Raw genomic sequence first — 16,664 nt, 5'->3', positions numbered from 1 at the left:
ACAAATGAATGTGTAGATAAGTAGGATATGCGTGAAGGACAAAACACAATACAGATGAAATGAGCTTTCTCCTCGTACAAACCTCTATAAAAGAACTTCTAACCTTGTTGTTGTTTGAAGTTAAGCACAAAACTACACAAATGGGCTATCTGTGCTCTGCCCACCACGAGTATCGAAACCCAGTTTCTAGTGTTGTAAGTCCGCAGACATACCGCTGTGCCACTAGGGGGGTAACCTTCTCGTACTGCTGTATAGTAGATGTTTTGTACTTTATTTAGTAAATTTTTTGTTTGTTTGGAATTAAGCACAAAGCTACACAATGGGCTTTCTGTGCTCTACCCACCACGGGTATCGAAAACCTGTTTCTAGCGTTGTAAGTCCGCAGACATACTGCTGAGCCACTGGGAGGCTTATTTAGTAAGTAAAATGAACATTTAAAGTTTACCTAAATTCCTCTTGCTTTACTCGTTGTTCTGAACGTAAAGTAACAAGAAACTTCCAATTCCACTGTTATCTAAAACGCTTAAACTCTACAGATTACTTCGGCATTCGGTAACAACGAATTTTGCATTGGATTGTTTTTCATTTAACCCGTCGCAAAAATTTTATCGAAGGGCTCTTTCATTATTTGCAGTTGAGGATTTTTAAAATCCAACTGGAATCGAGAAGCAAGCTTTAACTTTTACAGATAAGGATTTGTTTACAGAACGCGAAACTATTATGTAAAACCAAAATTTGCATTCCCTTGTAATTTATCGTTTCGAATTTTTTCTTAATTTTGACACCGATTACACAATGACTTTCCAGTTTTAATTAAAATTTTCGAAAATTCAACAATAATCAAGAAACACTTTAAATTTTGCTTAATCACGTGAAGTCTCACAGTTGATTGTAACGAGTTCTTTTCAAAGCAATTATTTCTTGTTTCTATAACTATAACGTAATAATAATTGTTTATTTGTAATTATGCACAAAGCTACACAATGGGCTATCTGTGCTCTGCCCACCACAGGTATCGAAACCCAGTTTCTAGCGCCGTAAGTCCGCAGACATACCGATGTACCACTAGGGGGCTGTAATAATAATAATTCACTAACCTAAAAGTTCGAGACAAGATAACATTAAAATCTACTGTTTAAATGTAAAAAAATATTTATATTCAGAAACATTGGTTCACTTTCAATAATTACTTCTAATCCTACACTGATACTACATTAACCGTTGCAAAACAAATAGTTATACACAAAACAACAATAGTTTTGAAAGAGTAATGGATCTTATATGAAATCTATGTAGGGTAAAAATTTATTTCTGTAAGAGTTAAATTTCATAGTTTTTCCAAAAATATTAATTTTGTTGTCATTATTTGTGTGTTGTAACTGCAGTACCAAAACCTGCTATTAAATATTCGAAAGATAGATCCATTAAGCATCTTCACTCAGAAATCCATTCTATTCACTATTTATGGTGTTAATTTTAACACTGAGCACACACTAAATAATTATCAAAATTTATGACAAAAATTAATTAAAAATTAACATGGTTTATGTGTGATAAAACTATTAATCCATTTTAAACATTTTATAGGGCTGTGTTAAGACACAATATCTAATTTTTATTAAATTTTTTTAAAGAATATTACTTTATATATATATTTTCTTCTACCTACAGTTACAGTAATATATTAAAAAGTAAAATAATATTAAAAAAATTACTAGCTTATCTACAGTAAAATACAAAACACACAATTAACTCCATTTGCAGCATGATAATGCTTTATTGATACAGGAAAGTTGTGCAATTTTATGTCCAATCTTTGCATGTAATAGCAAAGGGACAGGTCCTACAAAATAAATTCCACATGCAACATGCAATAAATATATCATTATAAAACAATTATTTTACATCATCATTGATGATAGCTGAAATAAAAATAAGCACAATAGCAACATAATTATAATTTTTCATATAGATTAATTTCAAAATCTAACATGTACCTGATATATGTAAATAGTAAACAATGGGATACATATAATTTCTGGCAACTGAATACACAATAAATCAACAACATTTTGATAAAAAATCCTGCACTCCGAGATTTAACAGTGAAATTATGAGCACATTTTTTTTTACCAATAATCTCAAGCCTCACATAATTGGCCAGAGTTAACAACTCACGAAAAACCAAATCTTTTGAGCATTCTATAGTCACCATTTCAACATGATTACATATAGTTGAATCTGTTATTAACATTGAAAAATACAAACTAATAAAGAATACGTTTTTCAGTGCTTGCTGTACATATATGCTCAAGAGAAGACTGAAAAAAGAACTCACTAAATGCTTCAGAATGTAATACAATTTTGTTTTAGTAAACATAATGATAAGCAAAGGTAAACTGTATCATAAGCAAAGCCTACAAAATAAAATGATTTAGTAAAAGTTCTATTTAAATGCATCAGTTTACTACATAAAACGTTTGTAGTACAATGCTTCAGGAAATAATTATTAGTATTTTCCATCCATAACTTGACTATCAATAAATTCAATTTCATTTGTAAGATGGAATTAATTATTTAAGAAATATACTTTTATTCAAGTGAATTATAAACTTATATTCTAAAGGATGTTTATCCACATATATTTCTTAATATCCACACCCCAAACTAGACACAGATATATTTTTACTTTTTAGCAAAAACTTTTATGTTATCAAACCATATTTTGTGTTTAATTTTAAAGTGAGAAGTATTCTTTTTCAGTAACTATACCTTAGTTGGTTTATAGAACACTTTTTATACCGAAAATGAGTCAATGAATTTTAGACTTTTACTACATAATACTTGCAAGTATCTAAAACATTTTAGGTTATAGTTGGTGGCAGTGAACTTTGTACTGGGGATCCACAAAAAAATTGTAGTAGTGACTATCATATTTTATTTGTTACGTTTAAAGTTAGATTAAAAGCTGATTGTGTGCATTAGAAATTAATTTTACTCATAATATGGGTGGGATAAAAATTTATAACACAAGTTCAATATCATAGGAAATTACAACAGAGGTTATTAATAATCATGATTAAAGAAAAAGTTGGAATGAATAAACAGGAAGCTTCTGCTTAGAATCACATTAACAGTCGATATGGTTGTAAAAATTGCTCGGGTTTTACACTTAGATGAAAAAAAATGAATTTGGAAAACTTGTATTTATAGTTCATACAGCTGTAATTTTTACTAAACATTTTCTTAAACAGATTTATAAAGAGAAGGATGAGCATGTTTTAGAAATTAAATGGTCATTCATAATTCAAGATGGCAACATCTAAACTTGAATATACATATATATATATATATATTTTAAGACAACTATGAAAGTACAGGCTGGTGTCTACACATTACAAGAAAATGTTTTTATTGAGCTAATGCTTTTCTCTGGCTAACGTTTTCATAAAAACTGTAATGAAGACTCAGCGAGTCTTTGGCTTATTACAGTTTATTCAGCATTCATCAAATGTTTATTGATCCAATTCTTATATTCATTCAAATTACAATTCCTTTTTTTTAAGTAGCTTTAGTCATTTCCCTGTAAAATACTTTCCAAAAATGTGAAATAGACATTTTTTGTCTTATTTAACAAAAGGTGTTTGTGGCTGATGTAAACTGACCAGTTAGAAGAAATGTAGATACTATTGAACATTTATGACAAGTTGTACAGTAACAAGGTTTCTGGGAATATGACTCTACATCTGCATTTATAGAAATTGCACAAACTTCTTTAGGTAATAACTGGTACAAAAAGTCCCACGGACATGATGACACTTTTTTATCTACAAATATAAATAAAATACTGACGACAATAATTTGGGAAGAATTTTAAAAGTTTTTTTTTATGCAGAGATGACAAATGCTGTTTAAGAGACTGCTTTATTTGTGGTGGTTGTTGATGTTACAGATAAATTTTTTTCTTCTCCACCAGCTGTGAGACTTTCTGCGAGCTCCTTGTTACCTTTTCCCTCAGCACTGCGAGTAGGATCTGTCAAACAACCTGCACCACTATTCTCTGTATGAGCATCTGTTTGTCGCTGAGCTGGACTTTTAACTCTGCTGTGCATGTCTGTCCTGGAAGAATTCACTACAAGAAGCAGTGTAAGAATCAACTTCATGTCCCTTATTAATAATAATACATTTTGTAAATAAAACAAAGCAATAATGAAAATACCAAAGAAACTCATGAAATATACACATAAAAAACAAAATCTTTGAATTATCATTCATTTTATGTTATGCTTTGATCTTTAAATTATATTTCAATTAATTTTTGCAAACAGTCCTTCTAAATTGGAGACATTACAAAATCTGCTTAGTGTACCTGATGAAATGGCTAATTAATTAAGATACCAAATTAATAATTAAATAATTAATTAAGATACCAAATTAATAATTAAACGCATACCTTGCACACTAAAACCAATACTATCAGTACTGTATATTATGGATAAACAGGGACAAAGGCAAAAAAAGTTGTTGTTTTTCTCACACCAATAGATTTTGCTAAGAGCTTTGAATGGAAGCTTAAAATAGTTCAAGACTGTCACATTATAATATCAGTAATCCCATTATGTCATTAAACAACAGCATGATAGGAATAAACATCTGATAAGTAAGAACAATATATTAAAATAAATATAATTGTACACAAATATATATTAATCTTAGTTTATTGGTAAAGTAAGCTTCTTTAATTTATCTATGACTTCTATTGTTCTCTTTGTCATAGTAACATATAAAAAATCAAAGGAGTGATTATGTTTAAATGTGTTCAAATACACAAAAGGGAGCTTTCAAATGGTACTTGAATCTTGTTGAAAACTGTTTGTTAGTTTCTTTGATGTAAGATATTTCATATTGTTTATGTTCTGTCGAAAAATGTTTTTTGACAGCAAATGCTTTAATTAATTCTTATTTTAACATAGTTATTTCGTGCTTCTATATGAAATAGTGGTAAAAAAGTATAAAATAAATATATCTGATACCATAAATTTGTTTATATTAATCCATTTGTGCATAATTCTGTGCAATGTTCAGTATTATAAACTACTGAGTTTCTAGCAAAATGCCATCTTTTAAAAGAATGTTGTTTTAATTGGTATTTAAAAAATATTTAGTTTTTACAATTGTGATTATCAGATATCATTTATATAGACTCATAAGTAACTGTGTTTGTAACAAGTGCTTTAATCCAGTATTTTCCAAAATGTCGGCACCCCCTCCTCATTGGGAAGGAGCATGGCCTTTTGGCAGGAGAGCCCAAAAGTGATGACGGAAGTAACAGAAGGGTTGGAGATGACGATAACTTAACCAAACTATCAATTTGCTCTCAAAGTTTTTTTGCTCTCTCATTTACTCATTCCTTACAAGCATTTTTACATAAAATTTTTTTATAATAAAAAAACAGGCAAAGAGAATGTTGATTTTGCTGTTATCACTTGTGAAAATTATTTTAATGTGAAGCGGAGGGAGGAAAGGCACAACAGAAACTTCGCTGAGTTGGTGGGGCTGCTATTTAATGTTTGAAAAACACTGCTTTAATCAATAATGAAATGTTGGTTCTCAATAAATGCATTAACCCTATCGCAATGGGTCACTGACAATCTGGAATTTTTCACAGATCTTAACAAAGATGGTGTCATCACCCTGAGTGATTTTCATAGTGATCGAGAGGCAAGTTTTTTTTTTATTACTCATTTGAATAAACAGCCTCAATATATGCATACTTTTTGATGAGTGAGATGAATTTCTTTTATTCTTAATATCAACCTTAAGTAAAAACAAGTTAAATGGACTTCTATGAGCAACAGATGGGCACTTTGGACATGTGGGATATTTTTCAGGGTAAGTGTAAACCATATGCTAGAGAAACTTGAATAGGTTAGATTGTCAAATGTTTGAGGAAGCTGTAAATATATAAACTTTGTCAGTTGTAGTAGTTACTGGTTCCAGCTACAAATAAGAAAAAAAATCATTGCAAAAATGGATAAAGATTTAACGGTAACCTATAACTTCAGATTTCAAAATGACATCACCATTCTTGGTTGAGATCAGTTTGTATCTAATCCTTTTTTTAATAATTAAGAATTCCAGTCATTAGAATATTTTGCCATTGTCTACTGTGCTCACTAAATCTAACTAAGTTTACCTGATGTCTTGTCATAAAGGAAAGTTTCTGTATCTTTCAAACAGGTATAATTTAACATGAAAGCCTAAACTTCCCATCAGGTTCCTTTGTTCATCACTACAGAAGCTTTAGCTAGTCAATAATTCTAAAAACTATAAATCACTGTTCAAACCATTTTATTTACTCTACACTGACATTAATAGTTAAAAATCTGCTCTATCCAATCATATTTAGAAGTTGTTTATAGTCGAGTTTCATTAGTAATTGTTCAGACCATAGGTATAACATCAAAAAATACTGGCAATGAAGAGCAGTAATAATAAAACCACTAACAGAGAAGGAAGAACAGGTGCAAAACAAGACATTAATAATTATACTTTCAAGGGATAGTAAGTTTCTTTACAAATATAAACCTATATTTTGTGATAAGTAGAAAAATTTAAAAAGTAATAATCACCAATAAATGTATTGTTTACAGACAAACATCCTTGGATCTGCACAGTACGAAAAGTTGGAACATTTAAAATATTTTTCTTTGCAAATTACTCAATTGTTAAAAAAATGATAAAATATCAATTCTAAATTATTTATGAGTTTAAAATAGTTGAATTATAATTTTTACTTCAAGTTTGAAACTTGACACAAAAGGTATTCATGGGTCATGAAAGGGTTAAAATCAGGCAAGTTAGAAACAAAATCTACCTGCCCCGTGCGTCTAAAAAATTAGTATCAAGCCCATAACACAAGATGCTCTTGAACTGAAGGTTTTGAAATATGTGAATAAAGCAAAATTTACATATCAGCAACTACGCATAGAGAATGTCTGTCGTCTTCCTATCCACACCTTTGGTATTCAATAATTCATTATACAACAGTTTATTTCACACACTTGTGGGATGTTCCAAAACAAAAGAAATATTGTTAATTGTTATGCTATTTTTGAGACATCAAAGTTACTGTAGAATATAACAATTACACACACATATATATAATTATACTTTCAAGGGATAGTAAGTTTCTTTACAAATATAAACCAAAAACAGAAAGATGTATGGACTGAAGCAGTGAATAAAGGTCACTTTTCTTAAGCATCAAGCATTTAAACTTTGCTGACCATAAGCAGTCTGTAACTTCTAACACTTATTCACAATCAAAAGGTGAATTTAAAGAATAAATAAGTAAAACTGACTTACAAGTTGTAGAAACCTGACTATGCTGCTTAAGATCTTCTACTCCTTCTTGATGTTTCTTCACTTCTTTTTCAAACATCTGAGTATGTTTAAAAAAAATAGTTTTGAGTTTGAAGCAGAATGTTCTGAAAATTTGTTATTCAAATTGCAAACACAAACAAACAGTACATTTAAATATTCTCTTAAGCTGGCTGAACTTAAAACACTGCTAACAGTAAAGGTACTTAACTGATGAAAAAATGCATTCTAATCATTAAAAGTAGGACTTTATACTTAATTAACCATAATCATCATTGAGCTGATTTTTAGTTCTGATCTATGTAAGAAACTCGCTTTGATCAGAAGTTAACATTAATACCTATAACAAAAATCTAAAAAATATACCATAAAATTAATTGTGATTTTATGCACATGGACTGATTCTTGGAGAAATTATATATATATATATATATGCAAAAAATATCATTTCAAGTAAATGACTGAAATATCTAAAACACCTATACATACCACATTGAAATGTTCTCCCTCTTCAACTGAAAAATATTCTTTAATCTTCTGGTAAAGTTGCTCAGCCTTTTCTCGGACGGCAGCACTGTTTTTAAACTTGCGACACTAGAAGAGTTTATTAATGGCAAGTAGAAATATTATGTTTTTTTATTATGTAATAAAACTAAAAACATATTATAGGTAAGCTTGTTTTGTAATACACTACATAACAGAAAACTTATATGTACAAGAATGATACATGACTGTTCTAGAAACTTATAATATGATATACATATTACAATCAAAATATTCACGACAAACAAATAGCACTACCTAGCATTCACTTAGTGTTTTGAAATTATTCCAAAGCCAAAACTCAAAATTTTGACTTAGGCAAATTCTGTACTTTTAAAACCTAATGAAATGTAAACAACAGAAGTGTTGTTCTAAAGACTAGAGAAAATATTTTTAGATATATAAAGTGAATGATTCTATAATGTAGATTGCATAATCTAAATATCACATTAAATTTAAAGGCTATTGTTAAGAATTACATTTCTAATGGATGGATTATGTTTTTTGATATTCAAGTGTTGACTAACAAAATTGGAGGTGATATAGTTCCTTCTACATGTTTTTCCTTTTGTTTCCAAGTTTACACAAAGAACCTACGTTTCTGTTGATTAGATATAAAACAATACTAACTTTCCTCACAGTCTGAACAATATCTGGTTCTTTGGCCAAGATAACCTGGGATAAAGAAAGCTGATCAAGTTCATTCATGGCCCCCAAACATCCTTCTATATCCTGTAAAGTTAATATTATACTTTATTCTTAAGCTTCTATTTATTAGCAGTATAAAATATTTTATTTCTTGCTTCTACTTAAATATATTAACATTACTATTTTGCTTTCTAAATTATTCAGAAAACAAAATGATGAAAAAAAGTCAAGTTTTTCTTAATCATCTTTTTTTAACAATAACTCAAACTGGATGAAAAATATGTAATGTGCAAATTTAGTTATTTTTTTTAAGATTATGCACACACATGTACATAAACTTAGGAAATGCACATTATATACAAGTCTTACTTAGGCTAAAATCCATACATTAAAAACCACTTACTAAACTTGTGTAGCTTAAACTGAATTTAATGGCTTCATCAATTTCACAAAGTCTCGATCCCACGTACTGGTCTGCAAAATAAATAAACGTGACTGAATGTTATTACCATCACAATATTCACAAATATGTATTTATATTACATATATCAGGTAACATTTGTAACAGAAAATTAGTAATCTTCAGTTGTTACTTAAGAGATTTATGCTAAAATAGTTTATGTCTTTTAGAAATAATACAAATGAACTCAGTATTATTTCATACACAAGAAAAACTAAGCTAAACAAAGTTTAATTTTTGTTTATAACTATACTGTAACCCCGAGATAAAAGAAGAAAGGATAACTGAATGTAGTTAATAAACTTACACTTTTTGCTGAGTTTTTTACTTTTTTTCTTGCAAGTTTCATCTGTCCCATCATCTGCATTTTTAAGTCTAAACAATAAAATCATGTTATTTTGGAAATTATCTGGCACTATATTAAAACATGATAAACATGGCACAGGTTATGTTTTATACAATAACTTGTGTTAATGTTTATACCACAACACAAATTAATGACTGAAACAGAAAATGTACAAGTTAATCTAGATTACAATGCATTTGACCAAAATGTGTGTAAGCCACTTAAACTCTCTGACATGACTCATGGAACTATTCTTATAATACAATAAATATATATCACAGGTACTGAAGTGTACAAAGTACAGAAAACCTAACAAGACATACTCCACATGTCAAGGGTCTGTTTCCAAAAACAAGCACAAATAAAAATTATCTCAGTATACCCTGCTACACTGAAAACAAAAAATTACAGAAAGTTCAATTATGTAGTTAATATTAACATATTTATTTACACAATTTACTATATTCATGTTTTAATTAAGCATATTCAAATAATTTCTAAGCAAAAACTAGCTTATCTATTTTTAGATCCCGTGAACTCTTTGAAATCAAAGTTAACAAATTAGGTTGCTGTTAAACATTGGAACTCAGATTTCTATATAAAACACCAATTTTAAGATATTATATGACTTCAAATACTAACTAGTTGTTGTTTTGTTGAATTTTGTTCATAGGTGTCTACATAGGTCATCTCTAATTTTGAAGTGACAGATTAGAGAAGGTAGCTAGTCAACATTACTCATTGTCAACTCATGGGCCACTCTAATAGAAAAGTAGGACTTGACTGTCACTCTTCTAACACAGCCCCAGACTGCAGGGTTCATTTGTTTCTCTCTATATTTGTAACAATGCATGAACCATGGAACCTTAGATCTACAATATGACACACTAACCAATGACCCGTACTCAGCTCATTTGAATTAAACACACATTAGAGTTTTTATCTTTTAAATTTTTTGGCTGTTTTCATGTAGTGTGTCTCTAATTAAAATTATATATTATGTTTCCTGGATTCACTTCAGTTGATTTTCATTGTATTACTGCATGATTTTACCATATAGTTAACAAAAGAACAACACAACAATAAATAACTTACACTGTTTGTGTCGTATCTACATCATCATCACCCAGCTGTACATCCTGCAAATAACAAAGATACTGTAAAAGTTAATCTAAGTCAACATGCCATTTAATGTTCCACAAAACCACAGGCAAGCTAAAAGATAAAACAATATCAATATAAAAAAAAGCTATCCAAATACATAGGTATTTAAAACCTATGTAAAACACTATAACAGGTAGAAACAAGGTTTTTTTGGGGGGGGGCGAGGGGGGCCCACCCCTCACAGTTATTCTTTATTGTATGTGACACCTCTGCTATTTTTTGACACATGCAAAATATGCTAATTAATGTGTTAATATGCTAAATTAGAATACATTTTATATGATTGGAAATTACGAATATCTTCTCATCTTTAATTTCAGATATTATTTGGCAATAAAACTCTATTAATAACTTGTCAGCCAAAATTTATCTGAATACAATTCAGGTGAGTACTATCTTCTGTATTCTGAGCTAACAATATCTTTTCATTCCTATGTATTTCAGATTCAAAAACGAAAAGAAATATGATCTGTAAAAAATATACATAATCCAATGCTGTTAAAAAAAAAATTCCAGCCAGTGGCTCTGGGATTTTACACATTGTGCAAGTTATCAAAAATATGTGATTCCAGCTAGGATTCCACATGTCGTGAAAGTGTGTAAAAACTATTCCTACCTTGCATTAAAAAAATCTCAGACATAACTCATAAAACTACTCTTACGAGTATACATCACAAGCACTCAAGTGCAAAATCTACAAGAAAGAAAGAAAGAAAAATTTCAAGTCATGCAATCCACATATTTATCTTTTTACCTGAAAAATCAAATTACAGATACAATGTCTTAATGATATTCAATACTTGTCATCATCTAAAACCAAACATGTATTATGTATTATATAAAATGTATTATTATTATTAAAAAAAAAACAGCACAATCTAGTATTTGAAAATTATCCTGATCTTGAATCAACACTATAAAAAGGTAATTCAGGTTTTCTTTATTAGATCTTAAATTTTACTCAGTTTTTCCCTATAGAACTTACTCTTCACTCTTTACAAAAATATGATAAAATTTTCCATTTTCATTTAATTATTAGAATCTGTAAATGTGTGTTAAACAGAACCAAAACATCCACAGATAAAAATGCAACTAAAAATTGAAGGTTGTTTCTTTTCTGTTTCAGAAAATTAGTCTGATGTCTTTACCAGATAAACAAACAAATACACTTTAAGAAAGTTCTATTGAAAAGAAAAAGTAAGTTCACTGCTCTAATTATGATGAATTATGTTTCAACTCACTTCTTTTTTTTGCACATGTTTACCAGGTTGGCAAAATTTCTCATTAGTTTCATCATCAGAGCTCCGGATACTAGATGCTGTGGATGTACTTACATGTGCTCTTTTTGAGCACTTGTGCTGCTTATGTTTTGCTTTCTTCTCTTTGTGTTTCTTTTTCTTTTTCTTCTTAGCTTCTTTCTACCATATAAATATGTTCATATTAATTTTTAATACAAAGTTTTGATACAAACACTTAATTTTACTTTTTTTCCCCCCAAAAAAGAAAATCTCCTAAACTTTCTGAAGTTTTAAATCATAAGTGGATAGATATTCGGTCACAAAACTTTGTATCAGTGAGCATATGAACAAAAAAATTAGGGTAATAAATTTTCTTATTAACTCACTCAATAAGGGCTGGGTCATTTTGACCAACCTTGCGACCACCAAAATAACCATGAAAGTATCTATACTTTTAATGTATTTAAGTTATACGAAATTTGGCAAGCCTTTAGTAAACACTAGTCTTCTGTTCCCAAAAAAGGTAGTTTTTTTAAAATAAGTATTTTTACTACATATTTGTCTGTGAATATATGGAGTCAGAGTTTGGCTCAGACTAGTCTGAGTGAAAGGTGATTTTCATGTTAAGATTAAAAATACTATTTCTCATCTTACATGGACTTTGTCAATTTGACTGATCTTGTAACTACCTGAAAAAATATTAAATAAGTCTTCTTTATTTCTAGAATGACTACAGATTGTAACAGAAAATTACAATTGTATATCCTAAATGTTTGGACTAGGACATTAAATAATTTATATTTATATCAAATATGCAATTAACCTTCTCACTACAGACAGGTCAAAGAATGCACATCATGACATTTTAGTTATTTTCATAATTTAATTAAACAACTTTATTATCAAGGTATGTCAATAAAATTGGCATTACAATTTAGTTTATAATTCAAATTTTAATATACGTTTTAATTTCTCAATTCAAAAGAAAATATAAAAAATAAAATAGACTAAATATCCTTTTTTTGTTGAGTCACATGGTATGTGTTCTTGTATTAATGGTCAATTTATATTGTATTACACCTACCATATGTCTGTAGTGATTAACGAATTAGAAACTCAGATTTAAGACACTGACAAGAAATAACATAAGAACCTTCCAACTTTTTGATTTGCTGAGACATCAATATATTTAGTAAACCTACCAGAGTAGTCCCTCTCACTGCTCCATAGTTTTGAAACCTCTTGTCTACTCACACCTACTTTTCTTAAGTACATGTTTATAACCAATAGAAAGACTACATTCCAAGCTATGTAAATCAGACAGTCATTTGTAATTGGCTTGAAATGGAAAGTCAGAGCTTTACCAAAAATGTTGAAATCTGTTGACTAAGTCATTGTTCTGAACAGAAATGAGATTATTTTTGACCCACTTACAGCTTAGTTAGAAAGACAGATAAATTACAGTGATTTTATGTGCACCAGAATAGTAATTTGATAATTTTTTGGTTTTCTAAATGCATCTTTGGAACCTACAAAAATTAATTTGTATCCCTCCCCCCACTTGAGAGAATAAATAAGACATATGGCGAGGTTTAGCAAGTACGATGCACGAGTATAAATCAATTTTGCAACATCATAAGTACTAGAAATCATTGTTTTTCTATGTATTTTTTATTTACTATTCTATGTTTAAGAAAAATAACTAAAAATCAACCACTTATGAGTAACTAGTAATAACATATATACACATGTTCATAAGCATTTACACACCTTGTACACCTAGACCTCTTAATTTTGACCACCCCAGAACTCTGTAAAAAAGCTACAATATGAATACTTTGATCTATTTTTATTAAGAAGGTTAAAGAAAAAATATAAATATACATGCTATTCTTAATCTTTAAACATGAAAATATCAAAATGGTCTTCTACTTTAACCTTGTGGCTTCCCTTCTCGTTGCCCTCATCCGCATGTTTGGCCCAATATTCTTCTTTTTTTTTTCTTGTCCGATCAAAGTCTTTGCTATGTAAAAATATCAAAATAATTTTATTCAAAGAAAACAGTTAAGAGATGTTTAAATTTTAACCCTTTACCAAAGATCAGAATTTCCAGTGATAACAATGTAACGAGAACATTAAGCACATGATTTGGAGAATTTTTCTACTTTTCTTTTTTAACTAAAAAATGTTAATAGATTTAAATCACTGCAGAATAGTATAAAAAATGAAAATTTTAAATAAATTATTCCAGATAATAACAGGCATAAAATGCATGTCAAAATTTTCCACTGCTCCTTGTGCACAAACACTCACAAGTTAAAAAGTCAAGACAGTAACCCCTGGGTTTTGGGCACAAACATCCCTAATTTAGAATTACTGAACAGATGGGAAGGCAGCCAGTAAGTGCTCCATCATTACATTATACAGAATTGAATAACAGGATTGATTGTCACTCTTATAATGCACCCACAGTTGCAAGTGCAGGACATGTTCAGCAGCATTGTGGCATGAACCTTCTAATCTGCAGCCATGTATGTTAACATCCCAATTTACATATGTTATTACATAAAATAACATTCCCTAATCTTGTCATTAAATAGTCTTGTGCTAACAGTTAACCCTCTCTTGATAATTCTGACCAGCCTTGCAACCATGAAACTATACACACTACAAATTTTGATGTAATAAGTGTATTTTCATGAAATCTGGCAAGCTTTTAGTCAAAAATTACAAGTCTTTTATATAAAAATTCAACTTTTTAGTCAAATGTATTTCTAAAGCTTTGCCTGTGAATTCATAGAGTTAAACTCAGACTCTGACTATTCTGAATGCAAGATGATTTTCATTTTACAGTTTTCACATTTAATTTGCATAATCTCCAGAACTTCCTAAGTGAATATAATGTTTTTCAGTAAAAGTTTATATCTTATGATTTTCTCTGACCTAACACTGTATACAGGCTTAGTACATTTGATCAACCTTGTAACTACCACACACAAAAAAAGTCTACATTACCCTTTATTCTTTCTAGAATGACTGCGTATTGTTAAACACAATTATTCATTATTTATTGTTACAGCCAAACCTTATACAATTCAAATCTCCCAGCCATTTAGATTTAATGTTTTACTGCTTCTTAGATTAGCAATAAAGCTGATTATCATAGTGAAGAAGCTTTGTGTAAACACAGCATCACATTACCAACATGCTCAGTCAAATTAAAATATATTGTGCTTGCAAGATCTGCTGGTGCCATAGAGTATTATTTTTTCATTTCATTTTTCTTATCCAACCTATTAAATTTCTAATTTTTACATTTTTGTTACTTTTATAACAATAAATAAAAGTATGCATGACAAGAAATTTAATACTTATTTTGTTATCTAACCCAATAAGTTTCTAATATTTATATTTTAGGTACTTTTCATCACGACAAATAAAAAGCATACATAAAAAACAAGAAATTTAGTACTTACATGTGGGTCTCGTATCTTTTTTGCTCTTGAAGTCTCAATGAAAGTTAACCCTAGTACTTTACTTAATTTTTATTTATTTTAAATATGTAACTTAAATCACAAAATATTAACATGCAACAAATAATAATGTCCTAAAATTATTACAGTCTAACTGGCTCTGTAACTACATTACATGTGTGTAAAAATATTTTCTTACATAGTTGAAGCAATCTCAGCAATAGTAAACTGAAATTGAAGCAAAATAACTCAACATACATTGTGAAAATTAGCTAACCTCAAAAAGAAAGCAGCAAATTAAAGTCGTCTCTTTGTGCCAATTATAAATAATCCAATAACAAGTGCCAGAGAGAATTATTCACATTTTTAAAAAACAGTATGTGCTAGGAGGTGCATGACATGCAAGTTTCAGTTTAGGACATATAACTCATTAAAACATGAATGACAGATACTATAAATTTCCATTTTAGCTTGATGACATCTAAAATATAAAGGTATAAATTCCTGAAACTTAAAAAATAATATAGGGATGGAAAAAAAATTCTAAAATGCACAATATGCATTATAGAAGTATCGTGTGATACATAAAAGTAAAGACAGAAATATTATTTAAATATTTCCTTTTGAAATTAAAACATACATGATATTAAAATTTTAACTATAAACTATGATTTGATGCCAAATTTACTGACATACATCGATAATAAAGTAGTTTAATTTAAATCTGACTGGAACTCTATAAAAAAGGTCATGATATGTACACTTTAACCTATCCATATCCTGAAGGTTAATATAACAAAACAGATAACACTTCCTATAACTGCTAGTCTATAATATAATCAAATGTACACTTTAACCTATCCATATCCTGAAGGTTAATATAACAAAACAGATAACACTTCCTATAACTGCTAGTCTATAATATAATCAAATGTACACTTTAACCTATCCATATCCTGAAGGTTAATATAACAAAACAGATAACACTTCCTATAACTGCTAGTCTATAATATAATCAAATGAAAAAAATTGGGAAATTGACTTAAAAAGGTGACTAAAGTGTGCTTAACAAAGCTCTTAATACAAAAAACAAAATTATTAACATAATATCAAATAAATAACATATACATACTGAAATTAATTACCAAGATTAGTTCAACCACTGATTACAGTGTTAATATCTACCTTTCTTGTTGTGGATCCTCTCCAACTTGAACTACAGCTTTTTTCCCTTGATTATCTGTATTCCATAACCAAGATAAAATATTCTTACACAAAACCAATAAATTCTTATTTATATAACTCTTTTTAACTTCTGAAAAAGCAAGTGACCTAAAAAAGATAGAAACTAAACATTAACTACGTAATTATTACAGCTATGTTAATAAACAGGTTTGATTAGGAGTATA

At 29.1% G+C, this 16,664-nt stretch overlaps 1 protein-coding gene across 2 annotated transcripts in view; it reads right to left on the bottom strand.

Annotated features, from left to right (window-relative positions):
• Window positions 1-1,753: 1,753 nt before the first annotated feature.
• The window catches only part of LOC106463926 (PC4 and SFRS1-interacting protein-like), a 65,073-nt gene continuing 50,162 nt past the window's right edge, over window positions 1,754-16,664 (bottom strand). Inside the window, exons 8-17 of one of the 2 annotated variants that reach the window (XM_013924010.2) lie at window positions 16,441-16,495; window positions 13,715-13,805; window positions 11,786-11,962; window positions 10,476-10,519; window positions 9,342-9,409; window positions 8,978-9,048; window positions 8,557-8,658; window positions 7,873-7,977; window positions 7,369-7,444; window positions 1,754-4,132 (exon numbers count right to left, since the gene is read on the bottom strand). In XM_013924010.2, the coding sequence (XP_013779464.1) occupies window positions 3,912-4,132; window positions 7,369-7,444; window positions 7,873-7,977; window positions 8,557-8,658; window positions 8,978-9,048; window positions 9,342-9,409; window positions 10,476-10,519; window positions 11,786-11,962; window positions 13,715-13,805; window positions 16,441-16,495 (1,010 nt within the window). In that variant the 3' untranslated portion in view covers window positions 1,754-3,911. The remainder of the gene's footprint in view (window positions 4,133-7,368; window positions 7,445-7,872; window positions 7,978-8,556; window positions 8,659-8,977; window positions 9,049-9,341; window positions 9,410-10,475; window positions 10,520-11,785; window positions 11,963-13,714; window positions 13,806-16,440; window positions 16,496-16,664) is intronic. The other variant, XM_013924012.2, reaches the window with a different exon arrangement.

Source organism: Limulus polyphemus, unplaced genomic scaffold (assembly GCF_000517525.1).
Source record: "Limulus polyphemus unplaced genomic scaffold, Limulus_polyphemus-2.1.2 Scaffold1519, whole genome shotgun sequence".
NCBI classification, from domain to species: Eukaryota; Metazoa; Arthropoda; class Merostomata; order Xiphosura; family Limulidae; genus Limulus; species Limulus polyphemus.
This window is presented reverse-complemented; position numbering and strand designations above follow the sequence as displayed.